The following is a 24124-nucleotide window of genomic DNA, read 5'->3' as shown; positions in this document are numbered from 1 at the left end:
AGGCAGAACCCCTAAAAGGCGCATTGATCTTGGAGAAACAAAAGTGTTGCATGGACAAGAGAAGCCCAGCCCCTGGCATTGTTCTTTAAGTAAGTCTTATTGGTGCCTTCAGTTTCTTCATCACAGTTGTTTCTGGAAATCTCATCCTCATTGTAACAAAGAAAAACAGTTAAGCAAAAACATTCCCCTTACAGTGACCTTCAACATTCTAGCCATTGTTGTGATCCTAATGGTGTGTTGCTTGGTTTCCTGATGTGATTTATCGTCCAAGTACTCCTTATTTTCATGCATTGGCAGCATTTTTCTGTTCAATGCCAGGCTCGGAGGCTGAAAGGAGGGGGTGTTGCTTGTGAGGTTCCTGGCAGCCGTAGCTTATTGCTTATGGCACCCGCTTGGATGAACCCATATGGCTCAAGTCGTTTGAGGGGTGAGGAGGGAGTGGACAATGAAAAGCAGCCCGTGGACTGGTCAGCAATAGTAAATGAAGAAAGCCTTGGGGGCCCTGGAATTATAGCATAGGCGTACAGGCCAGGTTCAGCAAGGATAATACCCTGTCACTTAATAAAGACCATTCTGTCTGTCTGCAAAGACATCTGTGGGGTTCTGTCCTTTTTTAAAAATATGACTTAATATAATATTAATAAAATATTAATAAAATAATAATTTGATGTTTTATATAAAATAAAATTTAATATAATTTTAATATAATATCATTTAATATAGTAATGTATATATAATTTTAATAAAATAATAAGGGATGAGCAGCACCATTCATACTGTGTATCCAAAGCTATAGCAGTCCTCACTCTGTTCTTTCCCTCCATTGATTCCTGCCCACCTGGGCTCCTTCCTATTCTGATTTCTTCTTTGTTCTTCCTGAGCGCGAAGTAGAGGGGATGGGGGCAGGAGATGACCAGGAAACAAAAAACTACCAAAACTCATCTGTTTCTTCTTGGGATTGCTGTGTAAAATTAATTTTAGACTAATCTAGTATTGTGTGTTTTGCTCTCCCCAACTAGAGATAATGCCATGCTGGAATATCTGAAGATTGCTCAAGACTTGGAGATGTATGGGATCAATTATTTTGAGATAAAAAACAAAAAAGGAACAGACCTTTGGCTTGGAGTGGATGCCCTGGGGCTGAATATTTATGAGAAAGATGATAAGTGAGTTGAAACCTTTCTGCTTTTGCGCTGATGGGGTAGTAGGAATGGGGAACAGATGGGAAATGCACAGTCCTGAATGTGGCTGCAAGTCCTTGGTTCAGCTTTGGGGTGGCCCAGGGGAGGGATAGTTCTGGAAGATCTGTTTTTACTCTGTTGTTGGGCGTGCATCAGAAACTGACAGAGACCTTTGGGGCTCTACTTTCTTTCTTTGGATATTAATTGTGTGTGGTACATGCAATGTCTTGAAATGTTGAGACTGTTGACTTTATGTGGAGGGGTGGGGGAGCATAGTATATCCATTAATATTTAGATAAAATTCTATTAAACCCATTTATTGAAGGAAGACAAGAGGAGGTCACCCTAAGGAACCTGTGAAATTAGGAATTAGGCACAAAGAGAGAGGTTGGCTCTATCAATACAAGGTTTCCTGCTCATTTCTCCATGGAATAGGATCCTGCCACTCAAATTTAGGAGGTGTGAGTGCCACCCAAATAGTTCCTGCAAGCCTTACATAGAGGACACAACCTGAAGTCTCTATGAGGCGAACTCTTCTTATCAAATTTCAGCTAATGCAATTAGTAAGTGTTTATGAAAAGCTCCTACTATGTCCCAGACACTATGCTAAGTTCTGATGATACAAAAAGAAGCAAAAGACAATCCCTGCCCTCAAGAAACTTACAGTCTAATAGTTAAAGAGTTATCAGAGACCTTAAAGGCTACATAAATTATTGTATTAATATAAAACAAAAAAATAGTGTAAAATATAAAATTAATATTAAAATGTTTTAATAAAAACTAATATAAAAACCTACTTCGCTTAAATACTCTAGACTTTTGAGTTACTCATTTATATAACATAATAATATAGTATTATTCATATAATATGTAGTAATATATTCATTATTTCACTTACAAGATCCAGATATAGTTTTTTTGTTATTATTGGGGGTTTTTTTGTTTTGTTTTGTTTTTTCATATCTTCAGTGATGGAGAGGAAGTATGGCATAGTATCAGAATCAGAAAGTCCTGAATTCAAGTCCTGCTTCTAACATACTGGTTGCCTGATAGTGATTGTCACTTAAGCTTTCAATAGTGTGCAATTGCTAATTTATATTGATAGAGTGAGTTTACTCACTGAAAATTCCCTTTACTGATGAAATAATATTTTTTCATCCATTCCTGCAAAGAAATCCCGGTCTGGACCGGAAACAGAACAAAACCCAAACCCATATGTTTAGCACTGTTTTGCCTTGTATATGGTAGGCCTTTAATATGTGCTGATTGCCGGTTTCTTGCCCTAATAACAACGGATGGAAGCTGTAAGGGTGTAGACTTAGACTTGATTGAAACAATAAGGAAAATTTTTTAGCAACACTATCCAAAGCCTTTCTTTGTCAGATGATAGGATCCCCTGCTGGAAACCTTCTTGCCAAAGCTCGATCACCATAAGATGTGTGCCCCCTAGTTTTTCTTAAGCCCTTAAGGGAGACATCATAAAAACAACTTTGTACAAACAAGATACACACAGAATAAAGTGGAGATAGTTTCAGAGAAAGGCTGAGATGAAGAAGGTCTTGGAAAAAAGGTGAGACTTTAGCTGAGACTTAAAGGAAGTCAGGAAGCAGAACTAAGGAGGGAGGCTCAGAGATTTGACTTTACTATGGTCCTATAGTCTTTGAATCATACCTTCTGGTTCCCAGTGAGTCAGTGTTCTGGAAGTGGGATGGTATAATGAGAAAAGTCTGGAGACTTGTTCAGTCCTGGCACTGACAATGGCCTCAGTGACCTTATCTGTCTAATGGGAATAATAATACTTGTACTGACTTCTCAGGGTTATTGAGAAAAACCCTTTGAAGTAGATGAGGCTTTAAAAATACGAATTATTGCTACTCCAAGGTCCAAAATGCTGCTCCCTTTGGTAAAATGAGGGTGTTGGCTGAGTCCTCTAGTCTTCGTTCTAAAGGTGTGGTTCTGCCTTTTCCCCCCTCTTCCTCCCAATTCCTGCTGCAAATGAATTAAAAGGATTTCAGATTTCAAACTGAAAATAGACTCTTAAGAAGTGCTTGAGTGCAGCCCCCTCATTTTACACCCAGGTCACCCAGGCATAAGTGGTAGAGCTAGTATTTGAACCCAGATCCCCTGACTCCAAATCCTTTTCTCTCCTCCCAATCACACCCACTTGCTAGCCTTTGCACTTAAAGCGAGCTTCATTGACCTTGATCCAAGTATCATGGAGGAGCAGAGAGGAAAGATTTCTTATTTCATAAGATAGTTTGGTTTCGTCGATGTGGAAACAAGTTTCCTGTTTTTCTCTTTCCCTGTGAGAGAGACTCAAGTTAGGGAATGATGGTTTTCAGCCATCATCGAGGCATCTCTGTCACAAGGACATACACAAATGAAAGGGAAAGCTGAGAGTGCCCACCATGGGGCTGTAGAAGGGACTTGGAACTGGTTTCTCCAAGGATGAGGTTTTGTAATAGAGCCGTGGTTGTCCAAACAGGTTTTTCAAGCCACGTAGAATAACCAAGACAGGAACTTGCTGATGTCAGCTCACAACTGCCCCAAACCACAACCGTTTCTGTCTTTTCCCAAGTAAGAGTTCAAGCTCCATCCAGCTCTCTCTTTCTGCTTTTGGCCCTCTTCTCCTCCCTACTTGTCATTTAATGGGCAGTTCTGTTATTTGGTTGGCATTTTCCCTGAGTTGAAAAGCTTTGACATTGTCTCTCTCTTTCTCCTCTCCTGTGACACCTTTTTGTTAGAAGTCAATCAATAAACATTTATTAAACCTCTTCCATGATACGTCCTTGGAAACTTGGGCATTGATTAAAATGACTTAAGAAAAAATCGCCCACCATAAAGCCACTTACCTTGTATCTTAGTTGTTATTTCCAAGGCAGAAGAGTGGTATGGGCTAGGCACTGGGATTTAAAGTCAGGCCTGAGGAACATTGAAGTTGTCCCAAGATTATGGTAAATTTTATTTTATTTGTATATATAATTTATATTTATATATAGTTTAAATATATTATTCATTACAATTATATATTATAATTTATTATAGTGTGAATTATTAGATACAATATATTAATGTTATATATAATATGTTGTACTATAATTATAATATACATATACTATATTATAAATATAAAATTTCAAAATATGAGTTTTATTGTATGCATGCATTATAATACTTTCATGCATACATGCATGGATGCCTACATCCTCCTTGATGACAGGGCTTTTTTTTTTCCTTATGTCCCCAGTGCCTGGTGCATTAAAAAACATGGGGGTTTTTTATGTTTAATTTATGTGTTTTTATTATAAATATATGCATAAATATGTTCATATGTAAATGTGTATTTTCCTAGTTTATATTATATAATAAAATGTAAGTATGATTATATGTCTATAAATGAATAATAAAGTTAGCCAGCATAACAGATAACATTTATATTTATATGTGTTTGTGTGCTGTATGTGTATGTATACACACACACACACACACATACACACACACACACATACACATAATAAAGAGCTGATTTTGGAGTCACGAAAAATCCATTCTAGTCTTTAACCCTGATACCCAGTGGCTATGTGAATCTGGTCAAGTCAAGCCTCTTAACACCAGAACCAGCAGAACAATTGTTAGCATGCATATAGTTTCTGCAGTAGCAGGTCTAGACCAGAAAAGCTCCTAAATCATTGCTAAATTAAATATTTAAATTCATTGTTCCAACAACAAAGAAATTCAATGAATCTGTTGGTAGAGATAGTCATATGATTAATATTAAAACTATAGATCATTCATGATGATGATAATATCTAGCTTTTATATAGCATTATAAGCAAAAAATTTTACAAATTATCCTCACAGTAACTCTGGGGAGCAGGTGCTATTGTTACTTTCATTTCATAGATGAGGAGTCAGGGTCTCCCAGCTAGTAAGCGCTGGGACTTGAATGCATTCGGGTCTTCCTAACTTAGGGCCAGTTCCTTCCCTTGTGCCCCACCCTAGTTGCCTCTGAAAGCCAGTATATCTCCTTTAGGTATGTCCCTGAGACCCTTCTGCTGCCCTTGTTACAGCACTTTCTTGTCCTTTCTTTCATAGATAGCTACTTGGTTGTTTTCAGCACTAGATTGTAAGCTCCGGTAGGGCAGGGCTTCTTTTTATATCCCCAGGGCCTACCAGGTGCTTAATAACTTTTTATTGAGTTGAATTTTGTAGTGCAGAGTGACTTATTATATGTCTTTGGATGTATACCTCCAAGGCACCATGAGCTCAAACAGAACTGGATGACTTCTGCAAAGCTGGCTGGGCAAATAGCCAGTTTTATATACCACTGTAATGATTAGACCATCATGTGAATTAGCTTCATGACCTGTTTTTTTTTTTTCCTAAACTTAAGCAAGATTTTTTGTTGCTTGCTTCTATTTACAATTGCAAATATCAGCCTAGCTCCAACAACCTAATCAGAATGTTCTAGTCAAAAGAGCTTTGGGTTGGGAACTAAGGTTCAGATTTCATCTTTGTCCTTTACAGCCTGTATATATCACAAAATTTCTCTGGTTCTCAGTTTTTGGTAAAATGGGGCTGAGAGAGGGGGGTGTGGTGGTTAGATTAGATTTGATCTCATCTCTCAGGTCCCTTTAAAGGCTTCTATCCATACTGTGCTTCACAATTCCCACTTAACTGTGTTTCATATTGGGATATGAACACCTCTTTATTTTTGTGGGTGTTTTTTTTTTTTACTTTTTAAAAATTTTATTTAATTTATTTAGAGTATTTTCCCAGGATTACAAAAATCATTTTTTCCCTCCCCTCCCTCCAAACCCCCTCCTATAGCCGATGCTCAATTCCACTAGATTTTACATGTGTCATTGGTCAAGACCTATTTCCATATTACTGATATTTGCACTAGGGTGATCATTTAAGAGTTTATAACCCCCAATCATATCCCCATCAACCCTTATGATCAAGCAGTTGTTTTTCTTTTGTATGAACACCTCTTTAAAGCATCTGATGGGCAAGGATAAAATTCTAGTAGGAGAACTTAGGGTTCTCCTACTTTTTTAGCACAAGCCATATATACATACATACTCCTTTTATAAAAAATCCTTCCTAAGATCTGATCAAGGACACATGTAAAACCCAGTGGAAGGAGGGGAGAGAGAGAAAGAATATGATTCTTGTAACCAAGGAATAATGTCCTAAATTGACTAAATAAAAACTTCAAAAAAAAATAAAAATTTAAAAATCTTTTGTTCTGTTTTTCCAAGTGATTATACATTCATTGTTTTTCAAAAGGGCAGGCTATGACCGAAGGGTGCTCCCAGGCATCAACGATCCATTGGTGGCAAGATGCCCAGACTTATGACCAAGTAACAGGAAAGATGATGGCACAGTCTGATGAGCTCATTTTTCCAAGAATAGCAACAAAAATTCTGTAGTCTTGAGATGAGGGAGCCTGTAATGATAGGAATACATAGAAACCAACAGTTTCCTAGTTGCTTAGTGTTTAGAAAGAGTTGTAACTTAGTCTTTCTGGTCCCACGGCATTAATTGTGCCATTGCAAATTGAGCAACACTGGTGTGGTTCATTGTTTCCTTCTCATTACCAGTTTATAGCTCTGATGTGGGCTTCCCACAGAAATTCAGCAGGCAATGACTGTACATATGCAGAAAGAAAGCAGGAGGCTAAATCAAAATCCCTGTTACTTATTCATACAGTCCACATATATAGGCTGTTGATCCCCCATGTATGTGTGCCTATATATTTACATGCGTGTTTTATTTAGCAAGTTTTTGAACACAGATTTGTTATGTATATGACAAGGCACAATAAGATTTAGAATTTCAAGTTCATCGGCTACTTAATAAAACATTTATTAAATGTTTTGAATATGCAAGGTGCCAGGGATAGATACAGAGACAAGAATTAAAGATGACTGCCCCATCCTCGAGGTGCTTGCATCATAGGAAATAAAATATTTTAAGTTGGAAAATAAATGTATGATAACTTTGAGATGGGAAAGCATACTAACTAGTGAATCAAAAAAAAAAAAAACACAACCCTATTTAGCAGGTAGATGTAAGGTTCCACCTTGAAGAAAACTGGAGGAAAGAAGGAATCGAATTTTAGACATGGGTACAAAAGTCATGGAGATAGCATGTGAAGTCTAGACTAATTTGTCAGGGGGGTAAAATGGATAGAGTGCTGGACCTAGAGTTAAGGAGTTCAGATCCGGCCTTAGATATTTACTAGTTTTGTGACCCTGGGCAAGTCACTTAACCCTGTTTATCTGTAAAATGAGCTAGAGAAGGAAATGGCAAAAACTCTCCAGTATCTTTGCCAAGAAAATGTTGAATCAGATAATGAAGAATTGAACATAACTGAAAAACCACTAAAAAGTATATGAAGGGTAATCATGTGAAATGAGTCCACAAATATGCTGGTAACAGTGGTGGTGGTAGAAGTAATAATAGTAGTAAGTAGGGAACAAAATGCTTAAATTTTGCAGAGTGCTTTATGAATATTTTAGCCCCAAAACAACCCTGGGGAGGTAGGTGCTATTATGATTCCCATTTTACAGCTGAGAAAAACTGAGGCTGAAAGAGATTAAAGAACTTTCCCAGATCATACAGCTAGTTCATTTGAGTCCATTGTAAATTGGAGCCCAAGTATAAAGAGGTTTAAATCCCATGAGTTTGTACTGTATGATTGAAAATCTGTTATGCTTTAAAAAAAAAAAAAACTACATATCCCAAGAGCCCACTGACTTCCTGTCATTACATACTTCCTGTAGATAGAGGATAAAGGGCGTGGGCTTTGGAGGCTCCTACTTTGATATAGAATCAGCAATGATGGGGGTGAGTGGAGATGGCTAAAAATGGCTAACCAGCCATGGGCACGTGGTCTTTATTTTGTATCTTTATTCCTTGATTTCTAATGATCATTAGTAAATTTCTTCAAATATAATATTATTGAGATAACTTTTGCAGTACTTTATCCTAGAGACAATCCAGTCACTAAAGAGTGACTGTTGAGTAGAAAAATGAGTTAGTCAGATCAAAAGTTCAGAGATCTTATTTTGGCAGCTGTGTGGAGGATGAATAGGAAGAAGGGATGACTGGTTAGAGTCCTGTTGCAATAGTCCAGATGGCTCTTAAACTTCAATAGCCATTATATGAGTAGAAAGACAACAAGAACATAAAAGTTTAGTGGGGGAGGGTGTGTGTGTTGATAAGTTAAATTTTTGTACGGGTTTATGAGCTGCCTATTGGATATCTAGATGGAGATGTCCAAGCACCATTTGTTGATGTAGGTCTTACAATGATATTCAAGAAAGAGGATTTGGGAGTCCTCCGTATAGAAATGATTGAGTTGTATGTACTCAGTAGACCTAGTGGTCTGTGTTGACAGTTTCTTTTTCTTTTTTTTATTTCTTTAGATTGACCCCCAAAATTGGCTTCCCTTGGAGTGAAATCAGGAACATCTCTTTCAATGACAAAAAGTTTGTCATCAAACCCATCGACAAGAAGGCACCTGTAAGTTAACATGGGTGGGAGGCAGTTTTTATTTTATTTTTTCATGCCCCCCCCCCCCCCCCCCAATCAGTTCTGAGACAGCACTCCCTGCTCTGACATTTGAGAAGGAGCTGGTGGCTTAGATTATTCCTGTTTGGGGAGAATAATTACTAGCACTGTTATATATAAAAGGCCTCCCATGCCACATGACTGCTCATTATGGTGTGATGATGACGTGGGAAATGGACGCTAATTTAGAGCTAGCCATCTCCATTAACCTAGTTTAAAAGAAGTCCTTGGGGCAGCTGGGTGGCTCAGTGGATTGAGAGTCAAACCTAGAGACAGGAGGTCCTGGGTTCAAATGTGACCTCAGACACTTCCCAGCTATGTGACATTGATTTTAAGACAGAAGGTAAGGGTTCAAATAAATAAATAAATTTTAAAAAAAAGTAGCCCTCAATTCAGAAAGGCCTTTTCCTTTATAATGAATTGTTCACTCTCTGGACAGTTTTCTCTCATGCGACTGGGACCCTCCAGGATTATCATTCATAGCTGTTTATCTTGCTGGAGGTTGGGAATGCCTCTTGACCATTGGACATTTGCGTCACAGTGCCATTTTCTTGGTGGATTTTTTACTATGAAGCCTCTAGCAATAATAGGCAGTTGAGCTTTTTCCCATTGGCTGTTACCCTGAAAGTATGACTGAATTAAGAAGAATCAGACTCATGATTTGGGTTTCACTGAGGGAAGATCTGGTTGTAAAAGAGGCAAATGTGGAGATTTCTTTGTATGATGAGACCCAAGAGATTGGTTCATATGACTGGAGCAGGGATTCTTAACATGGGCTTTTAGCAGTCTAATCAGACTTTTTTCTCAGAATAATGTTTTGAGGGGCATTCAGGTAGAGCCAACTATGAAGAAAGGAGGTCCTGGGTTCAAATTTAGCCATAGATGCTTCCCAGCTGTGTGACCCTGGGCAAGTCACTTAGCTCCATTGCCTAGCCCTTAAAGCTCTTGTGCATCCTATTGATTCCAAAACAGAAGCCATGAGTTGTTTGTTTGTTTTTTTAAATGCACAAAATAAGATACAAAGGAATCCAATGATGCCGAAATAAATAAGTGATTTTTTCCCCTAATCAAATTAGCTAACCTGAAAACTATCAGCAGAACCCTTGAGGATCCATCCATGAACTCCAAGTGAGATAATTTAAGGTCCTTTCCAACCAAATTATCTCTGATTATAACTGACCGCTGAGAATCATGGTTTATATGGAAGTTTTTGTTTTGGTTCTGATTCTTTTCAGAGATCCAGGCAGATTTTTGTTTACTGTTTGTCTGAATTTTAAAATCCAACACATGATGGACATTTTGTTATTTAGTTATTGATCATTCTATTTCATTATTAATAATAAATTTGTTACTTAAATTCATGGTTATTTAACAAATAAACATCTGGCAGCTAAAAACCACTTCTGATCCTTCCTTGAACAAAGCCAGCTCCCTTCATGCCCGTTCTGTGTTTTACCAAATTATAATGAAGGGAAAAGACTTCGTGTCCTCGTACAATTTCGGTTCCTTAGTTACCGCATTAAGCTTAGCAAGGCAAACATGGGCTGCAGTCCACGACTCGGGTATTTTATTTACCCTCTTGAGAGTGGGTATTGCTTGGGGATGGTAACCCGCTCAGGAAAGAACACAGTGCTATTGTCGAATTACTTTTCCCTTCGTGTCAGCACAACATAATTTGAAATCAGCATGTCTTGACATAGTTTGAAAAGGTATTTTCTTTTTTATTGAAAATCCTTCCTGCTGCTTGTGAACTCTTGACTCCCCCACTGTTGGTAGTTATACAATTATTTAAAATTAAAGCAGTATTTAATGCCAGGATTTCAGCTCCACAGGAGTGGTCCACATTAATTTACAGCATTCCTTGGCGAGAAGTTTAGGGGTATTATTGATAATGGAAACAGAGGCAGAGCGAAGCTAGGAAAGTCATTTAGGGCACTAACGTTGTCCATTTCGTACAGTGAACACTGGATCCACAAGGGAAGATTGATGCCATATGAGCATGGGCAAGTGACTGAAGTCTTTCTGGGTCTCAGTTTACTTGGCTGTAAATTGAAGGGGGAAGAGAGCAGCCAGAGTTCCTTTTGGCTTTAAATCCTGTGATTCTGTGACCTTTTAAGAAAGACTTTTGTTCTTTCTCATGCAACTCCCTGGGCTTATCTATATCTATCTATCTATCGTTATCTATATCTATATCTATATCTATATATATATATATATATATATATAGATATAGATATAGATATAGATATATAAATTTTTTTTGAGAGAGAGAGGAGAGAGCGCCTTAGAAGTTTTCTGTTGACCATCCCCTCATTTTCCAAATAAAGAATGACTTCATGGTTCTTCATCTAACAAGCAGCAGAACTGGGGATTTTTAAAAATTCAATTTTCTTCCTATTTTCAGTTTTGAATTCTCTCCCTTCTTCCATATCCTCCCCCATTGATTGAGAAGGCAAGAAATGGCAATGCCCATTATAAATATTAAGTCATGTGAAACATATTTCCACATTAGCCATTTTCTGGGTTGGAGGTGGGGACAAGGAAGAAAAAAATGTCTCTATAACCCCCAAGTTCATTTGTTCTCTATCTGGACGTGGGTAGCATTTTTCCTCGTCATGAGTTGTTTCAAATTTTGACAAACCTGTCCATTTATCATTGGTCAGAGTTACTAAGTCTTTCCCAGCTGATAATCTTCACTCTATTACTGTTACTATGTGAATCATAGAATTGGGAATGTGGGTCTCACATTTATGAAACCACACTTATGGTTTCTTCATTCCTTCCCCTTTTTGCTCTTGCTACAAGATTATTTAAGTTTTGGGGTATTCAGATCAATCAAAAAGTCCTTTATCCTGCTGGCTTCAGGTTTGAGATGCAGTGCTTGAGAAGTGCTAACCATTTAGCAACTTTTGACCCTTTGTTCCAAAAGGAAAATTTTTAATTAAATTCTAAAGGCAGGCACCCCATTCCTGGCATGGCTCTGACACAGCAGTGAGCTTTGAAGCTTGTGGTTACCTTTACAAGGGTGAATCCAGATTGCTGCCATATTTTTTGGAGGTCTGAGACAGAGAAACTTGTAACAAAAAGAGAGCAGACCAGGGCTATGCTCATTGGCATGAGGGTAACCTGGGAGCATCACCCAGGCATTTCTTAATGACTTGGGGCCAAGCTCCCTTCGAGAATATTTCTCTTCCAGTCCTCCTTTTTCTTCACAGGTAGTTGTCTTTATTTAGTTAGGCTCCTGGATTCCCTTTCTGTGGACTTTCCCATCTGGAATGCTCTCTCCTAAGGCCAATATTAGTCTCTTTAATTGAATTTAGAAAAACACATCCCAAGTATGTGGAGAGATTGTAAGAAAAGCCTTGTGGTGGTTTTGCCTCCAGAGGTTTCCATGGTGGCCATGGGTTTAGAAATCTAAAAAAGGTGACTGCAAGTGGGGAGTCTCAGCGCATGTGTTTGCTCAGCTTTTCTACTTAAGATCATAAAATGATTATCTGAAAAGCAATGCAAGAAATTTCTTGCCTTTTGCTTTTTCCCCTCTCCTCTCCCCTTTGGGGTCCTGAACAATATTGCACAACTAAATGGATCCCCTAATTTCTCTGGGGAAGGGGGGGACTGGCTGACATAGAAGTGCAAGCATCAGTCCCTAATTCTGGTCTATTGAATTTTATTTTATTTTTTTAAGGCTTGGGGGTTCTTTGCATAGTCTACTTAGTCACTCATAAAACCTATTTATGGTATATGACTATGAAGCTTTAATACAGTCTTACTGTGTAATAAAAGGTAGGTGGGTGTAAAAATGCCTGTTTTCTCCCAGCTTCTTAGATTCTAACTCAGGAATTGCCTGATGACTTAATCCAAGTATTTGAAACTCAGGAGAGATCAGGAGTATGAGTTTTCTGGGCTTGATGATGCAGCAGTATCGAGAACCAGCCCCTTTAGTGTCAGCATTCAGAATAGGTTTTTTTTATTATTATTATATTAAAGGGATAAGTAAGTGGCTCAGTAGTTTACTAAGTTTTTAGTAGTTTAGTTACTAAGTTAATAAGACAGATAGTAAGGGTTTAAATATATAGGAATCAAAGCCTCAGATGATATGTAAAGGCCAGTGGGTGGAAGACACGGAAAAAGTTTAGAAACTCAGAAATGCATAAAATAGCCTACGACCAAATACTTCGCCCAAATTTTACAAAAGGTATTGTAAACACCCCAAAAAAGGAAAAATTCAAGATTATTTTCTGGTACTTGCAGAGTTACTTTTTTTTTTTAAGATTTCTAAACCCACAGCCACTATGGAAACCTCTGGAGGCAAAACCACCTAACAGGCTTTTCTTACAGTCTCTCCACATTCTTGGGACATGTTTTTCTAAATTCAGTTAAAGAGACTTAACATTGCCAAGAAATGTTGCATTTTTTTTTTTCAGATTGCAGGATGTTCGTTCTCTCTCTCTCTCTCTCTCTCTCTCTCTCTCTCTCTCTCTCTCTCTATATATATATATATATATATATATATATATATATATATATATAATGTAAAATACCTATATATAGTATACTACGATACTCAGAGTATGTGTATGATATAGTGTGTGTGAATACACATACACCATCTAAATAATTTCCTGTATGACCAGTAACTTTTCCATATAAATGATGTTGCCAATGGAATCTCAGTCAATTAGTTATTTCTTTCTTGGAGGTTTCTCGTGTTTCCCTAGATGGTGTCTTTGAGGTGTAAAAATTAAATTTATATCTCAAATAATAAAAATAGTATATTTTATGAGGTTTATTAAATGATCATTAGAAATCAATGAAAAAAGAGGATGCAAAATTAAAACCATGGCTTTTAGCCATTTTCAAAATTTCCCCACCGTACCACCATCGTGCGCCCCCCCCCCCCCAAAAAAAAAAAAAAGGAGGAGCCTTAATGCCCACTCCATTTATCCTCTGTCTACAGGAAGAATGTAATGACAGGAAATCCGTGGACTCTGGGAATATATAGTTTTTTTTGTTTTTTTTTTTTAGGGTAACAGGTTTTCAGTTATTCAGGGGGACCCTTTGGTTGTAAGGAGGGACGGACATTCAAGGAAGCACTTCTGCCTTTAACATGGTTGTTTTTGTTACTAAAAGACTCTGCTCACTACTTCTTCCCTTCACCCAATCTGAGCCCAATGCTAGGAAAGGATAGGAGGCTAAAAATGGGTGCTTTCAGATGTCTCTTGTCTTAGAGCGCAAGTGTTCTTAAAATTCTGATTAAGGTGTAGACAGTCATTTGTTGGGCGAGTGACCACTGTAGTAGTACACATAATATGATTCTATTGGTATGCAATGGAAATCAAAGAGAATCCTTATTCTCAGGAAGCCTATCTTCCTGAGAATAATCTCCTGGAGGCAGTTTTCCTTTGTGATCTCATCCCCGAAAGCTTAGGTCACCAAATAGCAGGGGAAAGCCCATTTTTTTCTCTGTTTTTTGGGGGGGTAGGTGGGGTGGTGGCTGCCATTTTCTTCTTTTGGAGAAGCAGAGGTCCTTCTCTTGCTCCCATACTCTTCAGCCTTAGCTTCTTCAGAGCTAACTGTGATTAGGAAGACACCATAATGATGGGGGGTCATGAGAGGAGTTCTATTCATTCTCTTTGTCTTTTAGGACTTTGTATTTTATGCTCCTCGCCTCCGGATTAATAAGCGGATCCTTCAGCTTTGCATGGGGAACCATGAGCTCTACATGCGCCGTAGGAAGCCAGATACCATCGAGGTACAACAGATGAAAGCCCAGGCACGGGAAGAGAAGCACCAGAAACAGCTGGAGAGGTGAGCCAAGAGCATGGGGATGGTCTGGACTAAGTGCTGAGGCTCAGAGAGATGGTGGCTTGCTCGAGGTTACACAGGTAGTAAGGGATGAAGCCAGGATTTTAACCCAAGCTCTCCAGCTCCAAATCTCCACCGCACCACCCTGCCTTCCTAAAGAAGGCTGTTCATCTGTATAAGTTGCCGGGTACCAAACCAGCTTCACACTAACACTTCCTTCCCTTTCTGCTCCTCCATCAGTTGCCTTTTGTGCTTTGTCTTCCCCATTCGAATATAAGCTCCTTGTAAAACCCAGTGGAATTGCTTATCATCCACAGGAAGGGGTGGTGGGAGGGGAGGGAACGAATATGTAAAGATTCTTGTAACTAAAGGGAAATGTTCTAAATTGACTAATTAAATTTAAAAAAAAATTTTAAGTGAACCATGTTTATAATTATACAAATAATGAAAACTTATTTATTTTGAAATAATTTAATTCCATGATGTAAGTGGTAAACTTTTCAAGAACAAACAAAAACTTAAGCATTAATATCAGAGAATTTGCCTCCTAGCCTTACTGAAATCAACTAATAAATGTTTTTAATAAGTGCCTACTAATAAATAAATAAAAAATATAAGCCCTTGAGAGGAAGGGCTCTTTCTTTCTGCTCTTATTTGTATTCCCCATGCATAGCACGGTATCTAGAACATGGGAGGCATTTAATGAGGATACCTGAGTTCCAGTCCTAGCTGTGCCACTCAGTAGTTGTGTGGTCTCGGGTTGTACTTTAGACCTCACTTTCCTTGTTGGTAAAATGAAGTGGCTGATCCTTTCCAGTGTAATGATTAAAATTTAGGAATATGGGGAGACTGAGGCAGGTAGAAATTTGTTTCTCTCTGCAAGAAGTATTATATTTTTTTAGAGGTTTATTAAAGGTTAAAGATTAAAGAAAATACAGAATTAAAAAAAACACGTGCCTAGGCCAGATAACCTCACATCACGAAAGAGACGCCTCTGCTCCAAAATGGAAGTCCAAAAGAAGCCCCAAAAACCTTTGCCACCAGCTTAAATCCTTCCTTGATCTCAGCCCACCTCAGAATTCCCGTGAGATTACAAAGCATTTTGGGGAAGTGGAGCAAAGGCTTGTGGGGATTGTAGTCCTGTATTCGAGTCTATTTTTTACACCAGCCCTGAAGCTCTGATTACTCAATTGAAGGGATGTTCATGACTTTTGCGACTGAACACTCATTGGCAATCACCACCATCCAAAAGAACCATATGTCTACCATATGCCCTATGAAACCTAATATAATTTAATCTTTCAATATAAGTGTAGGAATTGAGATTCCCACAGTCCTCAGATTGCCCTGGGAGCTAACCATCCAAAGATATAAAAAGGGAACAAAGAAAGATCCAAGGATCACTTTAATTGCACACTAGGATAAGGGCAGGCTTTTGGGGTGAGGTTGGTTTGAAATGAGTGTGCTCTTCCCCACTCAGAGGGAAAGACACGAAGGGCTACAGAGCATATGAAAAAGTGAAATAGCCCATAGGCTTTGAAAGAATCAAAAAGCCTTCAATTTCCAAAAGTTTGAAGCTCTTCTCTCCCCCTTTCTCTCTCTCTCCCCCACCTTTTCCTCTTGTCAATAGGCAGCAGTTGGAGACTGAAAAAAAGAGAAGAGAGACTGTGGAACGAGAGAAGGAGCAGATGCTGAGAGAGAAGGAGGAACTGATGATGAGGCTTCAGGACTATGAACAGAAGACCAAGAAAGCAGAAAAGGGTAAGGAGACTGACGGTGTGTGGAGAGTCAAACTGTCCTCTGTTGTGGGAGGTAGAGAGGAGAGAGAGATGGGGAAGGGAGTGAGACAGGGGGAGAAGGATAAAGATGCAAAGAGAGAGAAATAGGAGGAGGAGAGAAAGATGGGACAAAGATAAAAACAAAGACATAGAGGGAGGGACAGCCAGATTGGGGAGAGATGGAGAATGACAGAGGCAGGAAAGAAATAGGAAGGGAGAGAAGAAAGAAACAGGAAGTGGGGACAGAGGCAGAGAGTAGACAGAAAGAGGAACTGGATATCAAGAGGGAGGGACATGAAAACAGAAGTAAGAGAGAGAAAAGAAGAGGTCAAAAGAGACAACACTCTCTAGGTGTCTCTTGTTTGCATGCATTCTCCTCTGTTAGATTATGTGCTCCATTATGGCAAGGACTATTTCTGACTTTCTTTGTGTCCTCAAGAGTTTAGCAGGGTGTCTAGGATATAGCAGATGCTGAATAAATAAATGCTCCTTGACCCGTTGTTGACTTGAGAGAAGTCATTTTTTGAACTTGGGTCTCCAGGTCAGAAAGTCGGCATCCCAGCTGGTATTCACTACTTGTATCCATCTAGGAAAAGCTACTTAACTTCTGAGCCTTGGTTTTTCCTTCCATAAAATGGGATATTTATACTTACATTGCTTCACAAGGTTACAGGGAGAGGTCTTCGTTAAATCGTAAAGTCACATCTGAAGCTGGGGTGTAATTTTCTAAGAATAGGTATTTCTTCCCCCCATCTTTAAAATAAAAACCCTAAACAAAAATTCTATGCCCAGAGAGTTATAAAATTATGTATACTCTTAGACCTAGCAATGCTCTTGCTGGGTCTGTTTCCCAAGATCAGGGGAAAAGGGGAAAAAATAATATTTCTATTCCAAAATATTTATAGCATCTTTCTTTGTGGCAGCAAAGAACTTGAAATCAAGAGGATGCATATCCGTTGGGGAATAGCTAAACAAATTGTGCTACATGCACCCTAAGAAATGTTGAGCTTGATTAGAGTGTTAAATCCAGGTCTCTGTATGCTTGCTATGTGGGAGAATTTTTTTCTTTGCATTGTTTTTAAAGCCTTTCAGACAGCGATGATCGGAAGAGAATAGGTGTGTTCCCAAGCCATTTTCCATGGAGAAATCAGTTTACAATGACCTGGGAAAAGGGAGGATGGAGGGTGCTGACTTTGGCTCCTTCTGATTGTGGGGTGGGCTTCTTGTTTGGGTTTTTTCTGTAGAGCTCTCAGATCAGATCCAGAGGGCTATTCAACTGGAAGAAGAGAGGAAGAGAGCCCAGGAAGAGGCTGAGCGTCTTGAGGCCGACCGTGTGGCTGCTCTCCGAGCCAAGGAGGAACTGGAGAGACAGGCTGTAGATCAGATAAAGAGCCAGGAGCAGCTGGTAGGAATTAGCTGAGTTTCAAGATGCTAAATTATAAAGGGGCTGCCACTCGGGATGAAAAAAAGTGACACCTGCCTTACAATAATTTTTACCTGGGGATTGTAAGATGATCCACTTTGAAATAGAGTCAGAGGGGGTGGGAGGGAGTGTTACAGTCCATCAAGGAAAGTGTCTTCTCTCCATAGAACTTGCTGGGGCCCCAGACTTGTTTTCCCTGGTGCAGTACAATGAGAGGAAAGTGAAGGTGTTAGTAGTGTTAGACCAGGAAACACAATCTCGCAGAGGTGCCCTTGGGTACCAAAGAAAGGGGGGTGATGGGGCGGGTGGAAGGTGTTGGTTATCCTAGATGTGCCATCCTAAGTCAGAATTTTTAGTCACAAAAGAACATCTTGGTTGCTCAGTAGATAGACCAGATCTAGAATCAGGAAGTCCAAGGTTCAAATTTAGCTTCAGACATTCTCTAGCTTTATGAACCCTGGACAAGTCACTAAATCTAAATTGCCTAGACCTTACCCCCTAACCAATACTTAGTATTGATTCTAAGGGAGAAGATAAGGGTTGGTTGTTGGTTGGTTGGTCTTTTTAAATTTTTAACAAAAGGACTCTGTGGAAAGGATTCCAGGTATGATTTTAGTCTCTTTTCACCAGGCTGCTGAACTTGCTGAATACACCGCCAAGATTGCTCTCCTGGAAGAGGCAAGGAGGCGTAAGGAGGATGAAGTCGAAGAATGGCAGATCAGGGTAAGCACAGGGGTCGTGGATTTCCATTACTCCTAATGGTTCTGGCCATCCCCAGGGCTTAGGAGCGAGATGAGGCAGCTCTTTGGGGCGCTCTGAAGCCAGTCCAGGAATCCTTTTTCTATAGCCTGTAGATGGTTTTTGAGTCATGCTCAGGAGAAGGGACTGAGCAGAATGGGCACATTCCCATTCACAGAGCCTGGGACATTTCACAACCTCAGATATTACTGTATTACCTAAGCAGAAATCCTTACTGGAATGTGAGTGACTAAACTGACTGGATTAGTGAAAGAATAAGGAACTTATTATCTGGTTTCCACCACCTACTTTGCTTTGGGTTCTGCCAAGTCCCTTTTTTAAGGTCTTAGATGTCTTGAACTGTTCTACTATGATCAAAAGTGGTTTTGACAAGGAATTTAATTTTGATTCTAGCTTTTCTCAGGAGCTGCCTGGGGCACCCAATGTCGCCTCCTTTCTTTGTTGTATTATAGAATCATAGCATGCCAGAGATGGAAGGTTTCTTCCTTAAAGTGCTCTAATTTAATTCCATTCTGGAACTGGAGGTTGTGTGTCTCCCTCCTCCATAATCCAACTTCTGCATGAAGACCTCCAGTGATAAGGAGGCTTCCACCCCTCCTCTGTTAGATTATGTGCTTCTTTATGGCAAGGACTATTTCTGACTTTCTTTGTGTCCTCAGAGTTTAGCAGGGTATCTAGGATATAGTAGATGGCAGCTCATTCTTCTTTTGAACAGTTCACATTGTGAAGAAATGAATGATGGGGGAAATCCTAGCCATTCCTGAATTTCTGTTGAGCCTCTCTTTGTTGCACATATTTCACTTGTTCTCATGGAAGGCAGGCATTCTGAAAAGACCCTTCCCCTCCTGTCTTTGCCATTTGTTTCCCTCTTTCCCAATGGTACCCTCTTCTTCTTGTTTTCATCTCTTACTCTTCTGGCTGGTTTCTCTGTTCATTTTAATTTAATCAATGTTTATTCAGGGCTTCTTCTGTCCACAGGTAGAAGGGGTGGAAGTGGGGTGTTGAGTAAGATACAGTTCTTGCCCTCAGGGAGCTTCTAGTCTAGGAGCGGATTGACATCTTCATGAGTAATCAAGAAGTCTATCAGAGCAGCACAAGTCATGACTTTGTAGGTCTAAGGGAATGGAGAGGAGGTCATTACTGACTAGGGTGAATATGTATGTATTCTGGTCCAGAGTATTATTTGTCACTTAATAAAATCCTTCGTCTCAATGAACCTCATCCGTGAGATGGAGAATGAAGGAAGCAGAATCCTTCATCCCAATGAGCCACATCCATGGGATGGAGAAGACAGGCCGCCATGTAAATAATTATGGGCCTGGAATCTAAGAAAAACAAAAGTCTAGATAAGTCATATTTTAAATTAGCAGTCCTTTCATTGTTTCGATACTAGAAGAAGGCTTTCCTGTATTGATAACTCTGAGATAACTCCTGATTCTTTCTCAAAGAAAAACTCTTAGGTGGGTGAATGGGATCAGATCTTATTTCTCATTCTCTTTGCAAGTTCTAAAAGGAAGAAACTCCCAGGAAAACCAACCGAGACCACAAAGATCCTGCTCAAGGTGGGGGGAAAAGTCTTCACATCTTTGTTAATTTCTCTTTAAAGGCCAGGGAAGCCCAAGATGATCTTGTCAAGACCAAGGAAGAGCTTCACCAGGTGATGACCGCCCCTCCACCACCCCCACCTCCTGTGTACGAGCCTGTGAATTACCACGTGCATGAGAACCTACAGGACGAAGGGACTGAATACAGCGGCTACAGCGCCGAGTTCTCCAGCGAGGGCATCATGGATGACCGAAATGAAGAAAAACGAATCACTGAGGCTGAGAAGAATGAGCGTGTGCAGAGACAGCTGCAGGTCAGAACAGAAGTATTGGTGGAGTCTGTTAGCAGTTTATTAAAGTCAGAGTACTTATGGGAAGGGGAACTGTGTTCTGCATGTCACTTCTTAAAAATGAGGATTTTTTTATTGGTTTCCTACCCCAACCCCTTTAAAAAAAAAAATCGCAACCCTATCCATTGGATAGAGCTGGCTGGCCACCATGAAAATAATTATGGACTTGGCACCTATGTTAAAATGGGAGTCTAGATAAGTAATATTTTGATCATTATTTATTATTTAAAATTTAATTAATAAATGAATATTTTAAATTAGTGAAAAAACTTTCAAGTTCCAACCGTATTCCACATTCTCTGAGAGTGAATAATGGGTCTCCAAATATATGTATTATCCAGTTATCCAGTTTTCATAATTCATTATAACAAAGATTTTAAAAGATCAAATCTTTTTTCTGAAAATATACATTTTGAAAGAAATGGGAAGGGAAATGCTTTTTAAAAAGGTAAAAGTTTTTTTAAATAATAGGGGGAAAAGAAGGAAAGACAATTCCCCTAAATCAACCCAACCACATTTGACATCCTATTCAATAGTCCCACTTTTTCCCTCTGCCTGTAAGCCTTACTCCTCTTGGAATCTAGCAAATGCAATTGCTTTTGGGCTGGTGAAAATAATATACAGAGCAGTAGCAATCTATTCCCACATTAACAGTGGCTTCTGCTTTTCCTCCTTCTTTCTCATTCCCCAAGAGCCAGAGCTAGTTTAAAAAATGGAATGTTTTGTTACCTTTTACAGAATAATAAAGCTCATCTGGGTGGTTTAAAAGTCAGCTGCCGTGTTTAGATCTTTTAGAGGGGCAGCATCCCCATACCTGGGAGTCAGAAAAACCTCGATTCAAATACTGCCTTGATCACCAGCTACCCAGCCCTAAGCAAGTCCTTTCATCTGAGTTTCCTCCTGTCACAAGTGATGTAAATAATCCCTTCCACCACAGCTCATTTGCAAGAATTAGATGTGATGTTTTGCAGACCCCAAAGCACTGCGTGTGTCTTCATCTGGGTTGTCATTAAATTCCTCGCCGTGTTTCTTCATATTTCAGACACTGACAAATGAGCTGTCCCAGGCCAGGGATGAGAATAAGAGGACCCACAATGACATCATCCACAACGAGAACATGAGACAAGGACGGGACAAGTACAAGACTCTGAGACAGATTCGACAGGGGAACACAAAGCAGAGAATCGATGAGTTTGAAGCTATGTAAAAATGAGGACTGTGGGGAAAGGCAGATCTGAACACATTGACTTTTCTGAGGGGGTCACTGTATGACACATACAAATATGTCTATTTTTTAGTATTCTATAAATCCAGAAACTCCCTACAATATTCCAGGTTCTCTGACTGAGAGAGAATAATTATTCAGTGGGAATATTCTGGGGGCTGGGAAGTGGTGTGGGGTTGGGGGGATGCCTAGAGAATTTCCTGTTTGTATCCTAGTGCCAAACAGGTCTGGAGCAGAATCGATTGAGAATAAGCATCTATAAAGCCTGGTAAAGGAATAGCATTTCATGCTGGCATGTGTGATGCATCAGGATTGAGTGTAATTAAAGAAAACCACATTGTAGCCAGTCACGGTGCCATACTTGATTCTCTCTCTCTCTCTCTCTCTCTCTCTCTCTCTCTCTCTCTCTCTCTCTTTCTCTCTCTGTCTCTCTCCTCTCTCCTCTTTCTCTCTCTCCTCTCTCCTCTTTCTCTTTCTCTCCCTCTTCTCTCTCCCTCTTTCTCTCTCTCTCTCTCTCTCCCTCTTTCTCTCTCTCTCTGTCTCTCTTTCTCTCCCTCTTCTCTCTCTCTCCCTCTTTCTCTCTCTCTCCCCCCACTTCCCTCTTCCTCTCCTCCCTCTTCAAAGAAATTAGCTTAAGAAGTGCCTGATTCAGTTTTCATTCTATGGAAGATCCATCTTTGTAAATGTATGTTCCTAAAGTGCTCATTTTAAAAGATTGGTCTTAAAAAAGAAAAGGCCCTCCTTCCCCACCATGGTCTCTTTTTCTCCCTTCTTAGTTAAGAAACATTCCTGCAGTGATCACTCAGAAGGAACAATATAGGAACACACTCTGATACCTTATTTTGCATGACAGCTAGGTTTACTTTGAACTTCTCTACACCTAATGTGTTATACTCTGACTTAATTAATGATCAGCTATAGAGTGTAGTATTTATATATAAATATAAGTGATAATAAACATGGGTTGTAACGTTAGTTTAAAAAAGGGAAAAGTTTTGTTCTGTATATTTTGTTACCTTTTACAGAATAATAAAGGAATTAATATGAAAAAAACATTTAGACAAGGTACTTAAATCGAATGTACTGTGATGGCAGTCACGAGACTGATTACTCAATGTGATCACATTTGTAAAATGATTTTTTTATTGTGCTTTTCTTGCATGTGATTCAGTATACATACATGCATATATATATATATAAACACTTCACTTTTTTTCTAACAGAGCTTTTAATTTTTTTAAAAGACGATGTTGATGAATAACAATTCAGACTCCAACCATGAAGGGACTGTTGAATCCTGCTTTATCATCTTTGTATTGTCACAAGGAAAACATCACTATGTCCTCTTTTCCAATCCATCAGCGTGTCTGGGGGTACACTGTCCACCCTGCTTCCTCACCAACTTCCTCCTTAAGCTTTTGTCTTTTTTCCCAAGTGAAAACATCATGCAGACATCTTCTGCACCGCGTACACGAAAATAAAAGATCTGCAAGGTGATGCATAGCATTTGATGTTTACTTGCATATTGTGGGAAGAAGGGAGTCCTTTTGCTTGACTAGAGTCTAGTTTTCATCAAATACTGGCAGCCCCTGAGGCATTGCACCAAGCTGGGTTGGGATGTATGTGTCAAGCACAGAATTCGGAGGTGGAAAAGATCTTTGGGGACCATCCCTTCAAATCCGTGCCTGCAAAAACACTTTCCCTCTACAGCACTATGGCACACACAAGGAAGGGTTTTCTGGTTCTTGCCATCGGACCTCCAATGGGGGAAGAACTTAATCTCTGCTTTGCCTCAGTTTCCTTGTCTGTAAAATTAGGATAATAATAGCACCTACTGCTCAAGATGTTGTGAGGATCAAATGAGGTGCTTCGCATGAGGCAGCAAGGTAGCTCAATAGATAGAGAACCAGGCCTGGAGATGGGAAGTTCTGGGTTCAAATGTGTCCCTGGGCAAGTCACTTAATTCTCATTGCATAGCTGTCTATAGGAAGTAGGTAACAATAGGACGTCAATGGGCTCCTGGGAAATGTAGTTTTTAAGGTAACATTTCCAATTGAAAGTGAAAGTGAAAAAGTGGCTCAAAGTAGGAAAAATGGTCCCTACAAAGAGCCTTCCACAGCATTGTCGATTAAATACTCAGAAAAATGTATCCTTTTCCAAGTATCTACAATAAAGTTACTTTGGGCTTCTGTCACTTTCCCCATTTGGTCATTGCATAGTGACATCAGCCACCGTTTATATTTACTGAAATTCTTCCCGATGGGTTTGCTGAAGGTATGGTGGAAGCATCTGACCTGCGAAAACAAGTCAGGGACAAGAGGGTTATTGACTGCATCCTTTTCACTCATCAACAATTGTTTAAGTTAGATACATGTAAGAAAAGACTTATAAAATTACTTCTAACTGTCCAGGGTCACACAGGTAGGAAATTTCTGAAACCAGATTTGACCTTGGCATCTCTGGTCTCCAGGTGTGGCT

The 24124-nt window shown here is 39.4% G+C and overlaps 1 protein-coding gene across 1 annotated transcript in view; it reads left to right on the top strand.

The window, feature by feature from the left end:
- EZR (ezrin) overlaps positions 1-23152 on the top strand; it is a 71601-nt gene extending 48449 nt beyond the window's left edge. The window contains exons 7-14 of the mRNA XM_007484838.3: positions 1020-1166; positions 8618-8714; positions 14407-14570; positions 16198-16328; positions 17590-17750; positions 18399-18491; positions 20134-20385; positions 21464-23152. Coding sequence (XP_007484900.1) covers positions 1020-1166; positions 8618-8714; positions 14407-14570; positions 16198-16328; positions 17590-17750; positions 18399-18491; positions 20134-20385; positions 21464-21628 — 1210 coding nt within the window. The 3' untranslated portion in view covers positions 21629-23152. The remainder of the gene's footprint in view (positions 1-1019; positions 1167-8617; positions 8715-14406; positions 14571-16197; positions 16329-17589; positions 17751-18398; positions 18492-20133; positions 20386-21463) is intronic.
- Positions 23153-24124: the final 972 nt, after the last annotated feature.

This window comes from Monodelphis domestica, chromosome 2, assembly GCF_027887165.1.
Source record: "Monodelphis domestica isolate mMonDom1 chromosome 2, mMonDom1.pri, whole genome shotgun sequence".
Taxonomy (NCBI): Eukaryota; Metazoa; Chordata; class Mammalia; order Didelphimorphia; family Didelphidae; genus Monodelphis; species Monodelphis domestica.
This window is presented reverse-complemented; position numbering and strand designations above follow the sequence as displayed.